The sequence below is a fragment of the Chinchilla lanigera genome, unplaced genomic scaffold, assembly GCF_000276665.1.
Source record: "Chinchilla lanigera isolate Chin_1 unplaced genomic scaffold, ChiLan1.0 scaffold00058, whole genome shotgun sequence".
NCBI lineage: Eukaryota > Metazoa > Chordata > Mammalia > Rodentia > Chinchillidae > Chinchilla > Chinchilla lanigera.
In genome coordinates, this window is record NW_004955459.1 from 400428 (window position 1) to 418752 (window position 18325).

The following is an 18325-nucleotide window of genomic DNA, read 5'->3' on the forward strand; positions in this document are numbered from 1 at the left end:
CTAATTTTTTAGTAGGGTTGTTTTAACTATGTGATACATTTTCTTCTTATTGTTTCGATTGGCTTCATCATTTCTTTCCTGTTAATGAAAGGTGGCTCTGCTGGGCATGGTGATTGTACACGCCTGTAATCCCAGCACTTGAGAGGTTGAGGCAGGAGTATTGCCCTGAGTTCAAGGCCAGCTGAACTAGATACTGAGACTTTGTCTCAAAAACAATAAATAAATAAACAAACAAATAAATAGTAGCTCTCCATCTTTACCTCCCTTCCTGAGGGAACACGGGGGACTAAGACATCTCTGAGCCTTTTCCTTATGATGAAAAGGCTGGTGTAAAAATATGTTGATGATTTCAGGTCTTATCTTGACTTTTCTCTTCTTGTCCTTTCAGATTTCAGAGACAGCCATACCTCTGCCAGGTGAAAGTGTGATAGAAGATAACCTGCTTCCATCATCCCCTGCAGGACCAGAGGAGCAAGGATGGAGCCAAGAAACAGACCATGATGATTTTGAGACCCTGTCCTACCAAAGTGAAAGTCAATCAGACACAAAAAATGACCTCTTTGACACTGCCTCTGACACATGGTCCCCGCACAGTGATCCCACCAGGGAAGGCTGCTTTCCTCCAAGTGCTTCCTCTATAGACAGAGAAGCAAGCTGGGGTTGGCCTGCTGTCCCAGCACTTAGACTGTCCCAGGACCAGCCTTCCACCTGTGTCACTGGACTCAATGCAAAGGAAGAACAAGATATTTCCCCTAGCTTTAAGGAAGAGTCTTACAAAAATGAGTTGTATACCTTAGCTGCTGTTGCTGGGGACTGTGTGACCAAGCTGGAGCAAGGATCTGCGCTGGCCGGGTGCTCCTCACATAGTACCTCTGGCAGGTGCAGTCCCCAACCTGCACAGAAGGTAACTGTTGAAGACCTCAGGTGGCTTACCGTGGCTTCTCTTCACAAATCCAGGTCTGAGAGCTATCTGGACATTCCCGTGGCCTGGCCCTTCTCCCTCCAGTGCTGTGAACTAGGTCAGAGCTGGCCGAACAACCACAGCAGGGCCAGGCCACAAGGACTACCTCACAAAGGCTGGCTGGACCACACAGTCCCCCTGCAGACCAGAACTAAGACAAAAAGTAATCCAGTCCCTAAAGTGGACGCAGACTCACTCTGGACCCAGACCTACTCGGGTATCGTTTGCCAGCCTCCTCTGGGTGTATCTTGCCTCTTACATGCCAGATATCACCACAGCACCCCTGATGATATTGGTGATAATTGCAGGGTACCCTCAGGGCATCACTGCCAACATAGGAGAGCACTGACCAGGGCCCATTCCATACCAAGGCTCCCTTTAGGCTGTCCAGGGGGTTCCGTGGGGCAGAACTGTGTGGAGTTTGGGACTCCATTAAGGGAAAGGACAGAAACCAAACAAGATCCAGGAACACAAAGTACACTTTCCCCTGCACCCACCCAACTGTTTCATTTACTTTGTGCTTCACAAAGCAGGTCTCATTCACAGGCTCAGTACAGCTCCAGTGGGTGTAGCTTGAAAAGGGCTTCTCAGGACACACCTGTAGAAGGTCTCCTCCAGGAAAACCAGCCCAGACAGGATTCTAGGTCATGCCCAGCTGCTTCATGCCTGACTTCAGGCCTGGCGAGGCTTGGAAGCCCAGAGGAAGTGCCCAAGCTTGCTGAGCACAAGCCGGAACACAGCCCAGAAAGCAGGCCCCAAGAGGCCCAAGGCGCAGGCCCGACCCTGTCCCAGCAGGAAGCTGCTGTGGAGTCAAGAAAACAAACCAGTAATTACACATTAACGTGTCTTCTAGGTGAGAGAGGAAAGCTGTACACGAGGGCCAACTTACCAGGTCACTGTGATGGTGGTGGGGACCAGGAGTGGAGCAGAAATGGGCTGGGCTTCTGGGAAGCAGGTGACAGCTCAGATGCCCCAGAGACTACCCCCAACTCCAGGGCAATAGACACTTCGAAGAAGGCTGAAGGGGCCATCGTGCTAGACCTCAAGTTCAGGAAAAATGCTGAGCAGGATCCTTCTGAATTCCCAGCAACCACTGAGTCTCACTACAGCCCTGGGGAGGTGATGTGTGGGAAAGGGCCCGGGGGTGGTGCCCAGCCCTTCAGCACTGGCCTGCAGTTGGAGCCCAGAGCAGGCGTGGCCCAGAGGGGCGGGTGCACGCCTATCATTGTAGCAGTGGAGCAGAAAGGTCTACAGGCCACCCTGAGGAGAGCGCACGCGCTTCTAGAGTCACAGACTAGTGGCTTTCTACGGGAAAGACCGACATCTCCCGGAACTACTGGCGTCACCCCCTGCGAGTCTCCCAGAGTCTGGAAAACCTCAACTTATGGAAGTGATTCTGAGCCCCTCTCAGCCCCTCGCCTGGGAGAGAGCGAGGGGGTTCTTCAGCTGGTGGACCAAAGCACGGAGCACGGTGGAGTTCTGGTCTCCCGAGCTGCTTCAGAGGAGATACTGAACCCAGAGGAGCCCCCAGAAGAGGTGCTACCTGGGGAAAGCCCGGTGGGCAGGCCTGGGGGCGCTCAGCAGGCCGAGAGCCTCCACTCTGCAGAGAGCCCGGGGTGCCCCGGGGCGAGTGTCGATCCGGGAGACGAGGACCTCAGGGGCACGCAGGAGTCGGGGAAGCACCCCTCATTCCTCATGGTGACTTCTTTGAGGAAATACAAGCTCTGGGCTGCCGGGAACCGGGGCCAGACCTCAGAGGACTGCGCCGCGGATTCTCAGGCACCCGGAGAGCTCCACGAAGAGTGTCCCCCTTCCCCGGTTGCCTGGGCCGCTACACCCCAGCCCAGCGGGCACAGGAGCGTTTCTCCTGGGACAGCACCTCAGAGCGCAAACGAAGGGGCTTCAGGGCCAGTGGAGGGTTGGCCCGAGGGGACATCGGGAGACCTCGGCAGCACAATCCCGTCCTCAGAAAGCTGCAGTGCGAAGAGACTGAAGGTAAGCGAGAGAACTCTGAGGGCAAGGCTGGCCTTGGCTCAGAAGACTTTTGCGAATCTCTTTGAGTTGAAGGTTTTAGAAAAAGAGAATGCCGCCGACAGCTCTCAGGACTTTTTCAAGGGCGGGAAGAAGACCAGGCCGCGCCAGGGCCCCTGGCATGCATTTCTGAAAAAGAAAGATGCGGGAGGCCCCAGAAGGCCCTCACTAGTGAGTCCCCTCTGCTCCAGCCCAGCAGGGACCAGTAGGGGCTCGGAGGAGTGCGCTGAGGACAAGGAGAGCTGTGTGTTCAGTGATCACTGGAGGCCTCCGCACTGCCCTGCACCTTTGTCATCCAGCAGTTTGGTGTTGCCAGAACCCAGGAGGAAAAGTGAACCAACCATCAAATGCACAGCCCCCCAGGAAGGGGGTGGGTCCTTCCTTTCCAGTATCTTCCCTGAAAAGTCCTGGCTACAGGCTCCCACCAGCACCGGAGCCCAGCAGGTTGGCATCAGCTGCACCTTGCCCTGCACTTCTGCCTGCTGCTTGGTCTGTGAACACCAAGCTATGCCCTGCAGACCCCTGAGTCCCAAGCCCCATAGTCCCCGGTCTGGTGTTCAGCTGACCAATCTCAGCTATCCAGGCAGGACTAGTGCCATCTCCATGGTTTCTCTGGGAAGCTACAGTGAAGGGAACAGCTGTTTGGAGGACCCCGGAAGGCCCAAGACTTCCAAGGTCCGAGCAAGCCTCCTGCTCTCTCTGCAGACACTAAACCAGGACAACAAGAAGGCAGAGAGCAGAAGCAGCCAGTGCCACCACAGACCAAGCACAGTGCCCTCACTTGGAGACTTTCCAAGAAGTAAGGTGAGTGGCCTCTGAGTGGACTAACCCCTTTACTTATCTCTAAGGTATTTGAACAGAAACCCATTTGGTTCAAAGTTAGGATGAAACTGGAAAACCTTTAATAGTAGAAGACAACACAGAGATATTTCTTTTCTTAAAAAATGTCATAGTGGAGGACTGACTTTGAGGAGAATTTTCCTAAGAGACAGAAGAGGTAAAGTACAAAGGCCAAATCAAGTACCTCAGCTGCCTGCCAAGGGTGCTCCCCACACACCTAATCCATGCAGGACTCCACCAGCTTCTTAAAATTTGCCAAATCAACAAGCAGGAATTGGTGTCCCATTATCATTTTATTTTGTATTTCTCTGTTCTGTGTTATTCAAGCCATTTGAATTTCCATTTCTATCAACTGCCTCTTCACATCCTTTGTCCATCTTCTGCCTGGTGGCTGGCATAGCCTGTGGTCAAACTCGGTCCTTCTGCATTAGATCATTTTTTTACAAAAGGAAATTTGTCTGTTTTCTTTAATGGCTGAGTGTGCTTTAATGGTTTTTCAGTTTCATCTTAAATCTGGTACAGTTAGGTATGAAATAGGAGTTGTTGGTACTTCTGAAATGTCCAGTAAGATAAAATAGCATGTTCCCCAACTGAAGGCTCACCTCCAGGACAAGGCAGCACGGTGCATGGTACAGGTGCATTCAAAGTGGCTTCTTAGAAGTCTGCTTGCCTTCCAGAGGAGGGAGCTTTCTGGAAATTCCAGAAAGACAGAACTCTTGGGGTTGAGAAAGTAAAGCTCCCTTTGCTCTTTAGACAAATCAGCACTTGTGAGGTCAGCACCACAGGTGGGTGGAGCCTGGCCAGTGCAGGCCTCACACACTGTACCATGTCAGGGCTCCTCGCACTCTGCTCATGTTCCTCACACTCTTCTCGTGCACACCTCCCACAGGTCTACCTCTGACAAGTGTCAGCTGCCCAGAGCATTCCAGTCCATCTGCTATTTCAAAGTACACTCAGCCAGTAGGGCCATAACAAGGTCCACACAGCACCTCTGCCTTTGCTAAGAAGGGTGTATCTTGGGCAAGGGGGCTTCAGGGGAGTCATTCCCAGGACATGGCAAGTAGTGGACATTCAAATATAGTCACTTCCAGGTCAAAGTTGCTTTGGCTTACTCAACATAGGTTCTCATCTGTAAAGAGTTAAAACAGTAAACGTTTCTCATGTTTTCCTTTTGAATTACTTATTTTTTTATTGCAATTACTAAAGAAAAAAAAGTCAAATAATAAAGCTATAGGAAGGAAAGGGATCCCTCCAAAACCTTCCAAATCCATTCCATGAAGGAAACACTGTTAGTAGTAGTAGTATTAGCTGGGTTCTCCAGAAAGAGAGGCCCAAAAAGCTGTATAGAAACAGACATGAGCAATCTATTCAGGAGATTGTCTCCTGCCTCTCCAGAGGCTGAAGTCCTGGAGAGGCTCTCTGTGAACTGTACACTGGCACAATGGTAGTGTGAAGCCCAAGCTGGTCTGGCTCAGTCCTAGCCAAAGGCCAGAGATATGGGAAGGTGGTAAATCCTGGAGTCCAAATGTTACTGACCTTGTCGATTCATACACTCGGGCTCCTTTGCTCGCCAAGGACCAAATCAAAGGAGGCCATATATTTTAGTAAAAAGAATAAGTGATTTATTCACAGCTGGCTCTGAGGATATGAGAGTTCTATTTGCCTCACATCAAGGGTCTTTTACAGCAAGAACAGGAAGAAAGGGTGAGCACAGAGAGGTAGAGAGGTAATGCAGATCTTCGTACTTGCTTTAGCCATCCTTATCAGTTCATCCTCCTCTTTGTTATGGGGAGAAAATTGGACTCCAACCTCTTGGGGCTGGCATCTGCATATTCTGTCACTTGTTTCTAGGGCTGAGAAGAGAGGTGTTGGTTCTGTGCTGAGCAGGAGAAAGTTTAGAGAAGATGTGTATCTCTAAAAGAAAAAAATAACATTTAAAGTTCCATTTTGCAGCACCAGTTACAATTCCCTCTTGCTTTGTAGTCTTGAGGGTCTTGAGGTGCCATATCTCCTGGCTGCCTGTCATGCTGGCCTGGCACACATTCCATGACAGAAGAGGAAGCCAGATGCTTGTGGCTGACAGAGTCTCACTAACGTTTGTGACATCACATACAAAAGAAAGCTAAAGTAGGTGTCTAGTCGTCGCACCTGCTAAAAGGACTGTTTGCTTTTAGGCAATCATGTGTATGAACTCTCTTTTATAACCTGCATCCCTGCTTATTTTGGCAGGGTTGACACATGGGCGACTCTTTGATGTTCATAACTTTGCCCCCTTGTCTATGAATGCATTTTTTTCTTTTCTGAAGGCATTCCTAATTAACCATCTGCAGCTTTGTCTCTTGGGGCAGAGATAGCTTTCCTGGTGATGGTCAGTCAGAGCGTGTCCCACATTAGATGGGATGTAACAAATGGTTTGAGTCACTGTCATGGCCCTTCCTGCCAAATTTGAGCACATCAGAGTTTTAGAAAGAGTGAACCTTAGGGTGAATTTATCTAGAGTTCACTGTTAAACTTATTCCTATCTATTTTGTAGTCAGCACCTAAAATAGAACTTTGAAAAATAGTTACAAAGCTTGCAGGCAGACATAAAAGAAGCCAATAAAAGCAAGGTAAATCTAGCCTGTACAGTAGACTTTAACTAAGAAACATAGGGACTAAGTGAAAGAAAGCCAATATTTCTGTGAAGCAAGCTTAGTTCTGCCAGAAAGGTATATCAAGCAAATACTTAACAGTTTCCTCCTTCTGTAAACTAATGTGAATTACCATTTGGGAGAAAGCACACAATTTACTAATGCCAAGACCAAGAATTTTAGTTATGCTTTTAGAACTACAAACATTTCTGAATACAGAATAAATGTTTATTTGGCTAAGACCATACATTTTTGAACAAGACTGTCTCTTATCTAACAAGAGGAACATAGCTTTTGCCAATCATGATTGTGAGCAACATACAAGGTAACAATTTAGCAATACACAATTTAGTTACTTTTAGAGCATATTGAGAAAACAATCATGGCTGACTGTATTATACCAGGACAATTACCTTTTTAAAAATAAGGAAAATAACATAATAGTGTTATGCTTCAAAGGAGCTGGTGTCTCACTAAGTTGAAGAATGAAATTAGGGACAAATAAGATAACTAGGAGGCATGTTTATAGTAATACAAGATGAGATTAGCTTCCAATAGTGAGTAAGGGACCCAGAAAGGTTTTCAGCATGGGCCATTTGTCTAGGGGTTTTTGTACTCAAAATGACGGAATATCGGACCACTCTAAGGCTAATGTCAGTTGATAGGACTAAAACAAAACTATCTTAAATGGAGCCCATAAGAGGCTGAGGCATGTAGCAGCTGTATGTGTGTAGGCACCTTGACCTCTGATTTATATAAGTTATTATTAAAAGACCAAATGAAAGAACAAAAACAATCTATAAATGGCTAGGGGTAGATATTTGTCATGCGGGTCATTCAAACCTTGTTTATTGTATTCCTGGCCTTAAGCATCTAGTTGGTCTGAATTTACTTTTTTTTTTTTTTTTTTTTGGTTTTTCTCTGGTACCGGGAACCGAACTCACGACCTTGCGCATGCCAGGCAGGCGCTTTTGCCGCTGAGCTAAATGAATTTACTTTTAACCCCTGTTTCTTATTCATTTGACCCCAAGTGTAGGTACACGGACTCCGCCTTGGCCTCTAACTCCTAACTGCCTACTAGTTTTCTAACTAACTTGCCAGATTTATCTAAGGTTCCCGCCTCTAAAAAGGTATCCGTGACGAGAATGGCAGTGACCACTCTAACTTCTTCCTATTGAGAGGGGCCACAGTAATATTGCAGCGGTCAGTAGTACTCTCCAGAAAGTCTGATGGATCATAACAGATGTCACATATTTCCACCTGAGGTATCATTTGTAGGTGAATGGACTTCAATCTGGAAGAGATGAAGCATAATATGCAAGCAAATATGTATGGTCCCAGCAACTGGATTAAAAGAACAATCATTCCATACATGCACACCTATGTTTATAGCAGCACAATTCATGATAGCTAGATCTTAGACGTGACCTCTATGTCTATCAACAGGTGAATAGATCAAGAAAATGTGTTATTTACTCACAACGAAGCACTGCTCTGCCATGAACTTGTGTCATTTGTAGGAAATGGATGCACCTTGAGACTGTAATGTTAAGTGAAATAAATCAGACACACAATGTTAAACACTGCATGGCTTCTCTTACACAAGAGACACAAATTATAAATAAAGAACAAAATAAAATGTAGGAATCAGGGAGACTGATCTTTCTCAAATGGGAAGGGGATCGAGAGAAATTAAGATGTCTTTTGTACACGTACCAACTCCACACAGGAAATGTAAACATTATGTGCTGCAAACGTGCTAATTTTTAAAAATTAAAAAGAACAATTACTCCAATAATTATTCATCATTTCTACCAGTAGGAATTAAAACAGGCTTCCTATAGGAAGGTTCTCCAAGGGGTTCTCTGGTTCAGACAGCCTGTACCAGCCGGTGGAATTCTTGAAGCACTGAGGAAACATTATCAGAGTTCCCAGGAATATATGTACAACATTTAGTTTTACCAATAGCACATGTTCTACCTAGGCAGTGGATAGGATACCCAATGCTATGCAATTTTTAAGAAACACTTGTCTCATTAACTTAAATTCAATATTTAAAAGAGATATCCTTTGTGAGATATCCTTTGTAAGGTATCACTGAGGATCCACTGAGTGTAACTGGCTCATGATTCTATGCACCAAATGGCATCTTGTAATCCTCAGGATGAGACAAAGATGGAGGCCAGGTAGTTGTACCAGCAGAACACACACTGGGACCACCTGTGTTGGTGTGGAAGATTAGCTGGCTGTGAAGTGTATTTCTTCCCATCTCCTTTGTAGCCATGAGAATCCCAGTGTACACATTCCTGTCCACCCAGGAGGTAACCAGGACCATAGGCTAGTACTACTGAGCCAGTGAGTCCATTAGGGGCTCCCCATCTAATTCCAGGATAAATTAAATCAGTTCCAAACCAATGTTCTGCTTGTAAAACCACAATATGGACATGCTGTTCATGAGACATTCATCTCAAATTCCTGGTAATGTTTGGCCAAGTTGAATAAAAATGTTTTCTCTGTCCCCAATGTAACAGGGCCATTTGACTGAGGCAGCCTGCTGGAGGAGGCAGCCTGCTGGAGGAGTCAGCCATGTGTAATTATCCCACATTTGAAAGTAGCTGTCCTCACATCTGATTGCTTTCACAGATCACCAAGCTGTTGCCTGGAAATCTAGACAATTGTGCCTCAGCTACTAGCCACATGGACACTTCAGTGCTTTTTTTGGAAAATATTTTATTATGCCCTTGATTATTTAAAGTAAAGCTTACAGGTCATTCAGCCACCTTAGTATGATGTGTGGTCTGATGAGCAACAGAAGATGCTTTCATTTGATTAATGTACTTTTTTAATTAATTAAATTTATTGATACATTTTAGTTATACATGATGATCACATTCATTATAGGGAATTTGTACCTGTACATGATATATCTTCATTCATTTTTCCCATTCCCCTGCCCTCCCTTCAACTCCTCTTCCCCTTCGTTAATGTACTCTGCGAATTACCCCAGCTATCCTCACTTGTTGGCCAATAAGGACAGCCACTAAGGGAGCCCTGATGTACTAAGTAATGGAAGTAGCTCACAAATCCAGCACACCTCTTCTTGAGCAGCAGCAGCAGATTCTTGAGCCCAGAATAGATTGACCCTCTCATCATAGGTCATATGAAGGGGATTATGGTGAGAAAATGAGCATGTTAGAGCTACTCATCTTGGAAAGTGCCCCCCACCTTTAACAGAAGCTTCGAAGACTCACAGGTGTATTTGAGCTGTTGGCCATGTTGTTCTAGGAGTCTCACATTTCCACAGCTTAAGTTGTGAATGGTGTATCTGGGACTCTATTCCAGACACCTTAACTGCTGAAGGATTGAGAGGATCACAGGATACTGCCTTTCTCAAGCAGAGGGATAAAAAGGGGAGAAATTTTACCAGCACCTAGTCCCCAGGATGGAATATTGTAGTGTCTTACTTTTCTCTCATTGCTGAGACAAAATACCTGACACCCAAAGTTAAGGAAGGAAATGTTTATTTAGCTCACAGTTTGTGGAAATTTCAGTCCACCATCAGCTGGCTCCAAGGCAGGGTGGCATGGCACAGGGGCAACAGTTCAAGGTAGCAGAAGACAGCAAAAGCAACAAGAGCAGAAAGAGGGGAAGAGCAAGCCTCTGTTCCTCCCTTATATTGTAAGCAGGCTAACCACCCTTAGGTGGCTATAGCACTCACACTATCTCCATTCCCTCCTCTTGCACAGTTTCAGGATGTTCACAAAGTGAGGCCCGTGGCCCCCTGGTGTGTCACCTCCTTACGCTTCTAAACTTCTCAGTTCTTAAGTTGACACAATGTATCAACCATTACAATCCACCCCTTGTCAACTTGGCAACAAATACATTTCTTTAAACTGATTTTCAGATACAAAGATATGCTTATTCTTATCATTTCACAACTTGAACCTTATGACACAGGTTTAACAATCCTCAAGAATCAGTATTAAGTCTATCAACATTATATTACATTAGAACCATAAGATTTCGTCCCTCCCCCCAAAAGACTCATGCACATACCTTTATACAAAAGGCATTTAGTTCATCTGCAAGAGTTGCCAAAGTCCTAACAGTTTCAACATTAGAAAGTCCAAGTCTCAAGGCTCCTCTGACTTGTAAGACAAACTCATAGATGCAGTCTCCTATACAAATGAAAAGTTAGTTAGACACTTCCAACATTCAATGGCACAAAATTAACATCTTCATTCCAAAAGTTATAAATGGGGATACAAACATTGGGACCAAAGCAAGTCCAAAATCCAGCAGGGCAAACATTTAGTCCTGCAGTTCCACGTGCACCATCTGAGGCAATCTGTGACAAGTTGTGAGCTCCAAAAGACTTCAGTGACTCCACCCCTGTGGCACGTCTGGTGGTTGCAGCTCCCATGGCTTCGAGAGAAGCCATGGGCCTGCTTTGCTTCCTTCTTGCAGGTTTCCTTAGATGATCCATGTTCTTGGCTTTTCCAAATTTCTGGGGCGTCCACTGCACCTTTGGCTTCACACTCACAGCTTCATACACTGCTCTCTCAGAGGCACACTTCCTGGTCTCTCTGGCCTTCTGAAATCAAGGTGGAAGCCTTTTTAACCTCAGTACTCTTGCATTCTGCATGTATCTAAAACCAGCACCATGTGGAAGATACCAAGGTCTGCTGCCAGCTGTAGAAGTAGGCAGGCTTTCCTCTCTCTTGGCTGTAAGGGTTGAGTGCCTCGATCACTGGGCATTTTGAATCCAATTCTGAGGAACAAATTTTCTGTGATGCTGCTATTTGGGAACATGATGTACTGCAGCTTTCTCCTCAAAGCAAAATTTTTGCAGTTTTAAGGCTGCAAAGGGTGGAGATTTGCTACTTCCTGTGGTGCCCTCAGGCCATTTTTTCTAGTCTCCTGTTCCTTCTCAGCAATAGAGATCTTCTCAGCTCTACTTTTGTAGTCCACAGCTTTCCTGGAGCTTCCTTTCTGACCAAACTTAGAACATTTTAAATCATCATGCTGGGCTCTTTGCTGTTGATTCTCAATGTAGATCTGGCTATAAAAGCCCCCAATGATAGCCATACCACCACCTCAACATTAGACTGCCTTGAAATTTCTTCTGCCAGATTAATTAGTCCACTGCCCTTAATTTTAGTCTCAGGCAAAGTCTCTGGACACTAGCAGAATGCAGACAAGCTTTCTGCCAAGCTGTAACACACATAGCCTGGACTCCAACAATCAGTGCAGTCCTTCTTCCCAGCAGAAACCTCCCAAGCCTGGTTTTTACCTGCCAGATTTCCATCAGCCTTCTGGTCTTCTGAGCTCGCCCAGAATCTCCCATACAGAACAGCCAAAGGAATTCCACCTCTACTCTTTCAGCCAATATCTGTAAACCTTTCTAAATTCTTCCCACAAGCCACTCCCAAAGGCTCTTGAACCACATGGTCAGGTATAGTCACAGCAATGACCCCACTCCTCTGGTACCAAATTCTGTCGTGGTTACTTTTCTGTCATTGCTGAGACAAAATACTTGACACCCAAAATTAAGGAAGGAAAGGTTTATTTAGCTCACAGTTTGTGGAGGTTTCAGTCCATCATCAGCTTTCTGCAAGGCAAGGCGGCATGGCACATGGGCAACAGTTCAAGGTAGCAGAAGACAGCAAAAGCAACAGGAGCAAAAAGGGGGGAGAACAAGCCTCTTTTCCTGCCTTGTATTGTACACTGCCTATCCACCCACACTGTCTCCATTGACCCAATGTATCAACCATTACTGGTGGGGGGGGGTCCACGCTGTCAAGGCTGGGCCTCAGATGATTGTTGCAGCATTATTAAAATTTAGTCAGTGTGGTGATATCTTGCAACAATGTAGCAGTTTCCTGGTTAACTAAGAGGTCATTGGTTAGAAAAGGTCACCTGCACAACACATCACAAGGACCTAGACCTAAAGTTTGAGGTGTGCTTCTCATCTTGATTAAAACTAGTGGACTTCAAGTTGGAAAGGAAGATGGATACTTAAGCTTTCAAAGATGTCTCTTTAAGGTGTTGTTTATCTCTTCAGCCTCACCTGATGATTCAGGTCTCTAAAGCACAATTAAAATGTTAAAGAATGCCTCGTGCCTGAGAGACTTCCTAAGTGACTGTGACCTGAAAGAAGGACCATTATCACTCTGGACTAGTGACATCAAACCTTTTAGAGATGAGGCCCACAATGCAACTAAAAATGCACTTACTTATTGCAAAGTGCCAAACTGCAATTAAACCTCAATACTGAGGTTTTAGCTTAGAAAAAACAATTCATACATTAACATCTTCTGTCTTAAAAGAAAAACAATATCCATGCCATAGTTCCCACTACTGCTCTAGACTTTGGGGATCCCACACCTAGGAGTGATCTCTGAAACATCATAAGAGTCGGGGGGAGCTCTCAAGAATGTCTTGTACAATCACATAGCATATCCTTCCCATCTGGTTCTGTTTTTATATACATGAGCTGCTGTCACAGAAGACAGTCAAGCCAGGGTCCAGGAGAAGTGTGTGTACTAGATCTCCTTGTGCAACATAGACAACAATTACCTGTTCACAGTGTTGTTCTAAGTTTTTCTCCTTTTCTGATAAGAAGGTGCTTGGGTTTTAAAAAGGATATGTCTTCATGTGCATAGCTGATCTTTCCAAAAGAAGAACCTGATACCTGAAAAGTCAGTTGTTAGATAACCACAGAATTCCCTTGAAGGAGAGAAGTCCAACCACATCATGGGCATACAGTAAGAGGGGGTTATACAGTAAGATATTTTCTCAGGGTTAATTTGAAAGCTTCTGCTACCAAGAGAGCCACTGCCACCAAGGCCCTATGGCAGGCCGTCCTTTAGCTGTAACACCCAACTCACAGCTCATACACCACACTGGTTGTTGGGTGGATCCAGTCTTGTGCTGAAACTCCAAGAGCCATGCCATGCCTTTCGCAAATATGTAAATGATGTTGTCCAACTGGGAGGTTTAGGGTTTGAGAATCTAGAAGTGCCAATTTAAGTTTTTGAAATGTGTTTTGTGAGTCAGGCTTCCAAGTTAAAATGTGGGGCATCAGCCCTTTGCATCTCTTTTACTAACTCGTAAGGAGATCATGTAATCCCACCACATTCTTGGAACCAGTAGTAACAGAATCCAGTAATCCCTAAAACTCCTTTCAATTCTCTTAAGTTTTTTGGCAGTGGAAAAGAAAATATTGGTTTATTTCTTTCTTTTCATAGTCTTTGAATTCTTTCAAATATGATCAGGCCCAGATATTTTACACTAGGGCTACAAAATTATGCCTTGGGCCAGGAAATTTTGTAGCCTCTGCCTGCAAGAAAGTATAGTAGAGCCCGTGTACCTTAGGTTGAAAGCTTTTCAGAAGAAGCACACTATAAAATATTATCTTTGTATTGTAACACCTCAACTTGAGGATACTCAGAATCAGAAAAATGATGTGAAAGTGCTTGTCCAAAAAGATGTGGGCTGTCTCTAAATCCTTGAGCTAATACTATCCAGGTTAACTGAGAAACTTGCTCATAGGGGTCCTCAAATGCAAAAAGAAATTGAAAATCAGAATGTAGAGGGATACAAAAGAAAGCATCAATTCTAGTACTGTGAACCATCCCACATCCTCAGGGAACTGGGATAGGAGCATATTCAGGTTAGGCACTACTGGGTGTACAGTCATTACTGCTTCATGTATTAGCTGGAGATCCTAACTAATCTTTATTCTCCATTGGATTTCTTTATACCCAAAATTGGGGTATTACAAGGGTTATCACAAGGTTTAAGGAGACCTTGTGCTGTACATTGTCTATGATAGTTTGTAGCCCTCTTCAGGTCTCTGGTCTTAATGGATATTGTTTTGGTAAGGGAAAGAGGTGATGTCTCTTAAGTGAATTTGTACAGGACACACACCTACAGGTCATCCTAACCTTTCATAAGTTACTCATACTTGAAGATTTATCTTCATCTCCACTAGAGGAAAGCAGACATTGGGCAGTGGTGTGAATCAGTTTATCTCACCCCCAGTAGAGCAACAGGGCTTTCAGGCATAATCGGAAAGGCATTGGGGAAAAATGTCATCTCAACTGCAATGAAGGGTCTCTATCCAGGGATATACCTCAGTACAAGTGCCTGCCTGGCAAGCGCAAGGTCCTGAGTTTGAGTCTTAATATAAAAAAAAAAAAAGAAGGGGCTGTAAAGAGTATCTCACCATAGATTTCCCCAGGCATGCCTTTTATGATTATGAAGAGGGGCCAGGATTGGAAAGGAGGACTGAGAATCTTCCTCCAGTGTCTGGGAGGAAGTTAACTTCTTGTACCTCTCTAGTCATGATTACCCAGGGCTCCTTCGTGGAGATCATAGTCCAGTTTGAGGGAGCTTAGGAGGGAGTCCCTGGGTACTTTAGTCCTGTTGGACCAACTGGCATGAAGAGCTTGATCCAGTAGACAGTCCAACTTCCAAGGATAGAATTACTGATGGAACAGGGCTAGGGTGGGGTTTTGTCCTTCAGAGGCAACTCTCGTCAAGTGCCTCCTATGGTGTCTCAGGATCCCACAACCAGGGTGGACAGGGAACTGTCCTCAGAGTTCTGGGAATCAGACCCAGGGGCTCCCAAAGGATCCCTACCAGGGCAACTGCTGTCCTCTGATCTCTTTTTTCCTTTTGCTTGGCCTCTCTCCATCTCTATTAAGAAGTTATAGTTTATATAACCTGAATTGTAAAACAAAACTTCAAACAGCTGTCTCAGCAAATATAAACTTTCTAAGACCTAAACATTTAATCTTAACGAGACAGTAGAGAATACAAGAATTTATTTTGACAAATTTAAAAGCCCTTTTTTATATGTAAGTCCTTTGTCTGAGAGGCAATGGCTAAAATTTTTTCCCAATTCGTGGGTTTTCTTTTTACTCCATTGGTGATTTCTTTTGAAACTTTGCAAAAACTTTTCAATAAGATGAGATCGCAGTTGTTGATTCTTTGAAGTATTCCCTGTGCAGTTTGGTTTTGTTCATGAACTCTCTGCTTACGCCTATGTCTTCAAGATTTTTACCTACTTTCTCTTTCAATAGATTTAGTGTTTCTTTTTAATATTTAGATCTCTGATCCATTTTGACTTTAGTTTAATGCATGGTGAAAGACATGGGTCTAGTTTTAATCTTCAGCATGTGGAAAGCCAGATTTTCAGGCACCATTTATTAAAAAGTCTATCTTTCTTCCAGGAAACATATTTGGCCCCTGTGTTAAAGATAAGGTGGATGAGTATGTTTGTAGCTGTGTTTGCATCTTCTAATCTGTTCCATTGATCTTCAGGTCTGTTTTTGTGCCAGTACCATGCTGATTTTATCACATTAGCTTTATAGTATAATTTCAAGTCAGGAACTGTAATGTCTCTTGCCTTTCCTTTGTTGCCCAGGAATGCTTTCACTCTTCAAGGCCTCTTCTGGTTTCAGATGAATTTTAGGAAGATTTTAGCTAGATCTGTAAGGTATACTAATGGTATTTTAATTGGGATTGCATTGAATCTGTACAACAATTTTTGGACTATGGCCATTTTTACAAAGTTAGTTGTGCTTATCCAGAAGCAAGGAATATCTTTTCATTTTCTTTTTTTTTTATTTTAAAGAGAGTAGTAAATGAGGAACAAACAAACAAAAAAAATAGAACAGTAGCAGCATACCAGTATCACGTATGTAAACAGCTCAAAGCAGGGCTGGGGATTTAGCTCAGTGGCACAGCACCTGCCTGACAAGCACAAGGTCGTGAGTTTGATTGCTGGTACTGGAAGAAAAAAAAAACAGCTCAAAGCAAGAACATTCAAAGTGACACAGGGTCTAAGGACGAAATAATACGAATCAACACTGGTTGTTACATTACATATCGTTATCCTCAACTACGTTGCTCAGATTACCAGATGTAAAAATGAAAGATTGCCCAAACCATTAAAGAGAATAAGAAAATAATTCTTTGATAAAACATTAGAGATAATACAGAGTTTCACTAGACAAGATGGTAGGAGTTCACCACTGTAATGCCATTGCATATGGTTACCTTCAAATCAGTTGCTAAGGTCACCAGACAAAAGCATGCAAAATCAATCAGTACATAAAAAATTGTAAGCATCAACTTTTCAATACACCATCAGATATCAGCAATAGAGTTATTGCAGCTATTCATATATATATTTATATTTTGCCTTCCTTCTTTCTTTTTTCCTCTTTCTCTCATCTCAGTTGTTCATTCCTTTGAGCAATTTCTTTCCCTTTCCTATCATCTATTGTATGTTTTTTTTTTTTATTTTAAGGATAAAAGGAGGGAAACATTAACAGACATACAACATTTTACAACATATCACAAGCACAATACAGACAATACAGAGTTCCAAACAAAGTGGTAGGGAATTAACAATGGTGGTTGTATTACATATTGATATCTTCAAAGTGGCTTCTCATGAAAACAGATATAGACATGCAATACTGGTCAACCAAAGACTCATTGACAGTTTCTTTCAGCATAGAAACAGCAGATAGAAGAACAACCATGTTATCTATCCTGTATATACATACATAGAACATTTTTTCATGTATTTATTTGTCATTAGTATCGCTTCTTTAAAGAAGTGTGTATTCATCTCAGATGCCCATTTTTGGATTGGGTCTTTGAATTTTGGGGGGCCTGACTTTTTAAAAATTCTTTATATGCCCTAGATAGAAATCCTTTGTCTGAGGGGTAGCTGGTTAAAATTTTCTCTCAATTCTGGGGTTTTCTTTTTACTCTATTAGTGATTTGTGCAAAAACTTTTCAATAAGATGAGATCCCAGTTGCTGATTCTTTGAAGTATTTCCTGTGCAGTTTGCTTTTTGTTCATGAACTCTCTACCCCAATGCCGTCAAGATTTTTACCTGCTTTCTCTTCCAATAAGTTTAGTGTTTCTGTTATAAGATTTAGGTCTTTGATCCTTTTTGACTTTAGTGCATGGTGAAAGAGACGGGTCTAGTTTTAGTCTTCAGCATGGGGAAAGCAGTTTTTCCAGCATCATTCATTAAAGAGGCTATCTTTCTTCCATTGAATATGTTTGGCCCCTTTGTCAAAGATAAGGTGATCGAATGTGTTTGCAGTTGTATTTATATCTTCTAATTTATTCCATTGAACTTCAGGTCTGTTTTTGTGCCAGCACCATGCTGATTTTATCACAGTAGCTTTGTAATATAATTTTAAGTCAGGAATTGTGATGCCTCCTGCCTTTCCTTTGTTTCCCAAGATAGTTTTTGCTATTCTAGGCCACTTCTGATTTCAGATGAACTTTAGAAATGTTTTCTCTAGATCTGTGAGGTATACTAATGATATATTAATTGGGATTTCATTGAATCTGTAAAAGAATTTTGGGAGTATGGCCATTTTCACAATGTTGGTTCTTCCTATCCATAAGCAAGGAATATCTTTCCATTTTCTGATATCCTCTTCATTCTCTTTTTTCAGAGTACTATAATTTTCACTGTATAGCTCTTTCACTTCTTTTGTTAGATTAATTCCTAAGTATTTCATCTTTTTAGATGCTATTGTGAAAGGTGTGGTTTCCCTAATTTCTCTCTCATTCTGTTTGTTACTTGTGTACAGGAATGCTACTGATTTTTGACTGTTAAGTTTGTATCCAGCTATGTTACTGAATTTGGTTATTAAATCCACGAGCCTTTTCATGGAATTGTGGGGTCTTCTATGTAGAGTATCGTGTATCTGTGAAAAATGATAATTTCACTTCTTCCTTTCCTATCCTTATTCCTTTTATTTCTCTCTCTTGTCTAATTGCTCTAGCTAATATTTCTAGAACTATGTTGAATAGGAGTGG

At 43.4% G+C, this 18325-nt stretch overlaps 1 protein-coding gene across 3 annotated transcripts in view; it reads left to right on the forward strand.

Annotated features, from left to right (window-relative positions):
- The window catches only part of Arhgef4 (Rho guanine nucleotide exchange factor (GEF) 4), a 212426-nt gene that overhangs the window by 78745 nt on the left and 115356 nt on the right, over positions 1–18325 (forward strand). For all 3 annotated transcript variants that reach the window (XM_005397550.2, XM_013521054.1, XM_005397549.2), the window contains exon 2: positions 389–3796. In XM_005397550.2, the coding sequence (XP_005397607.2) occupies positions 389–3796 (3408 nt within the window). The remainder of the gene's footprint in view (positions 1–388; positions 3797–18325) is intronic.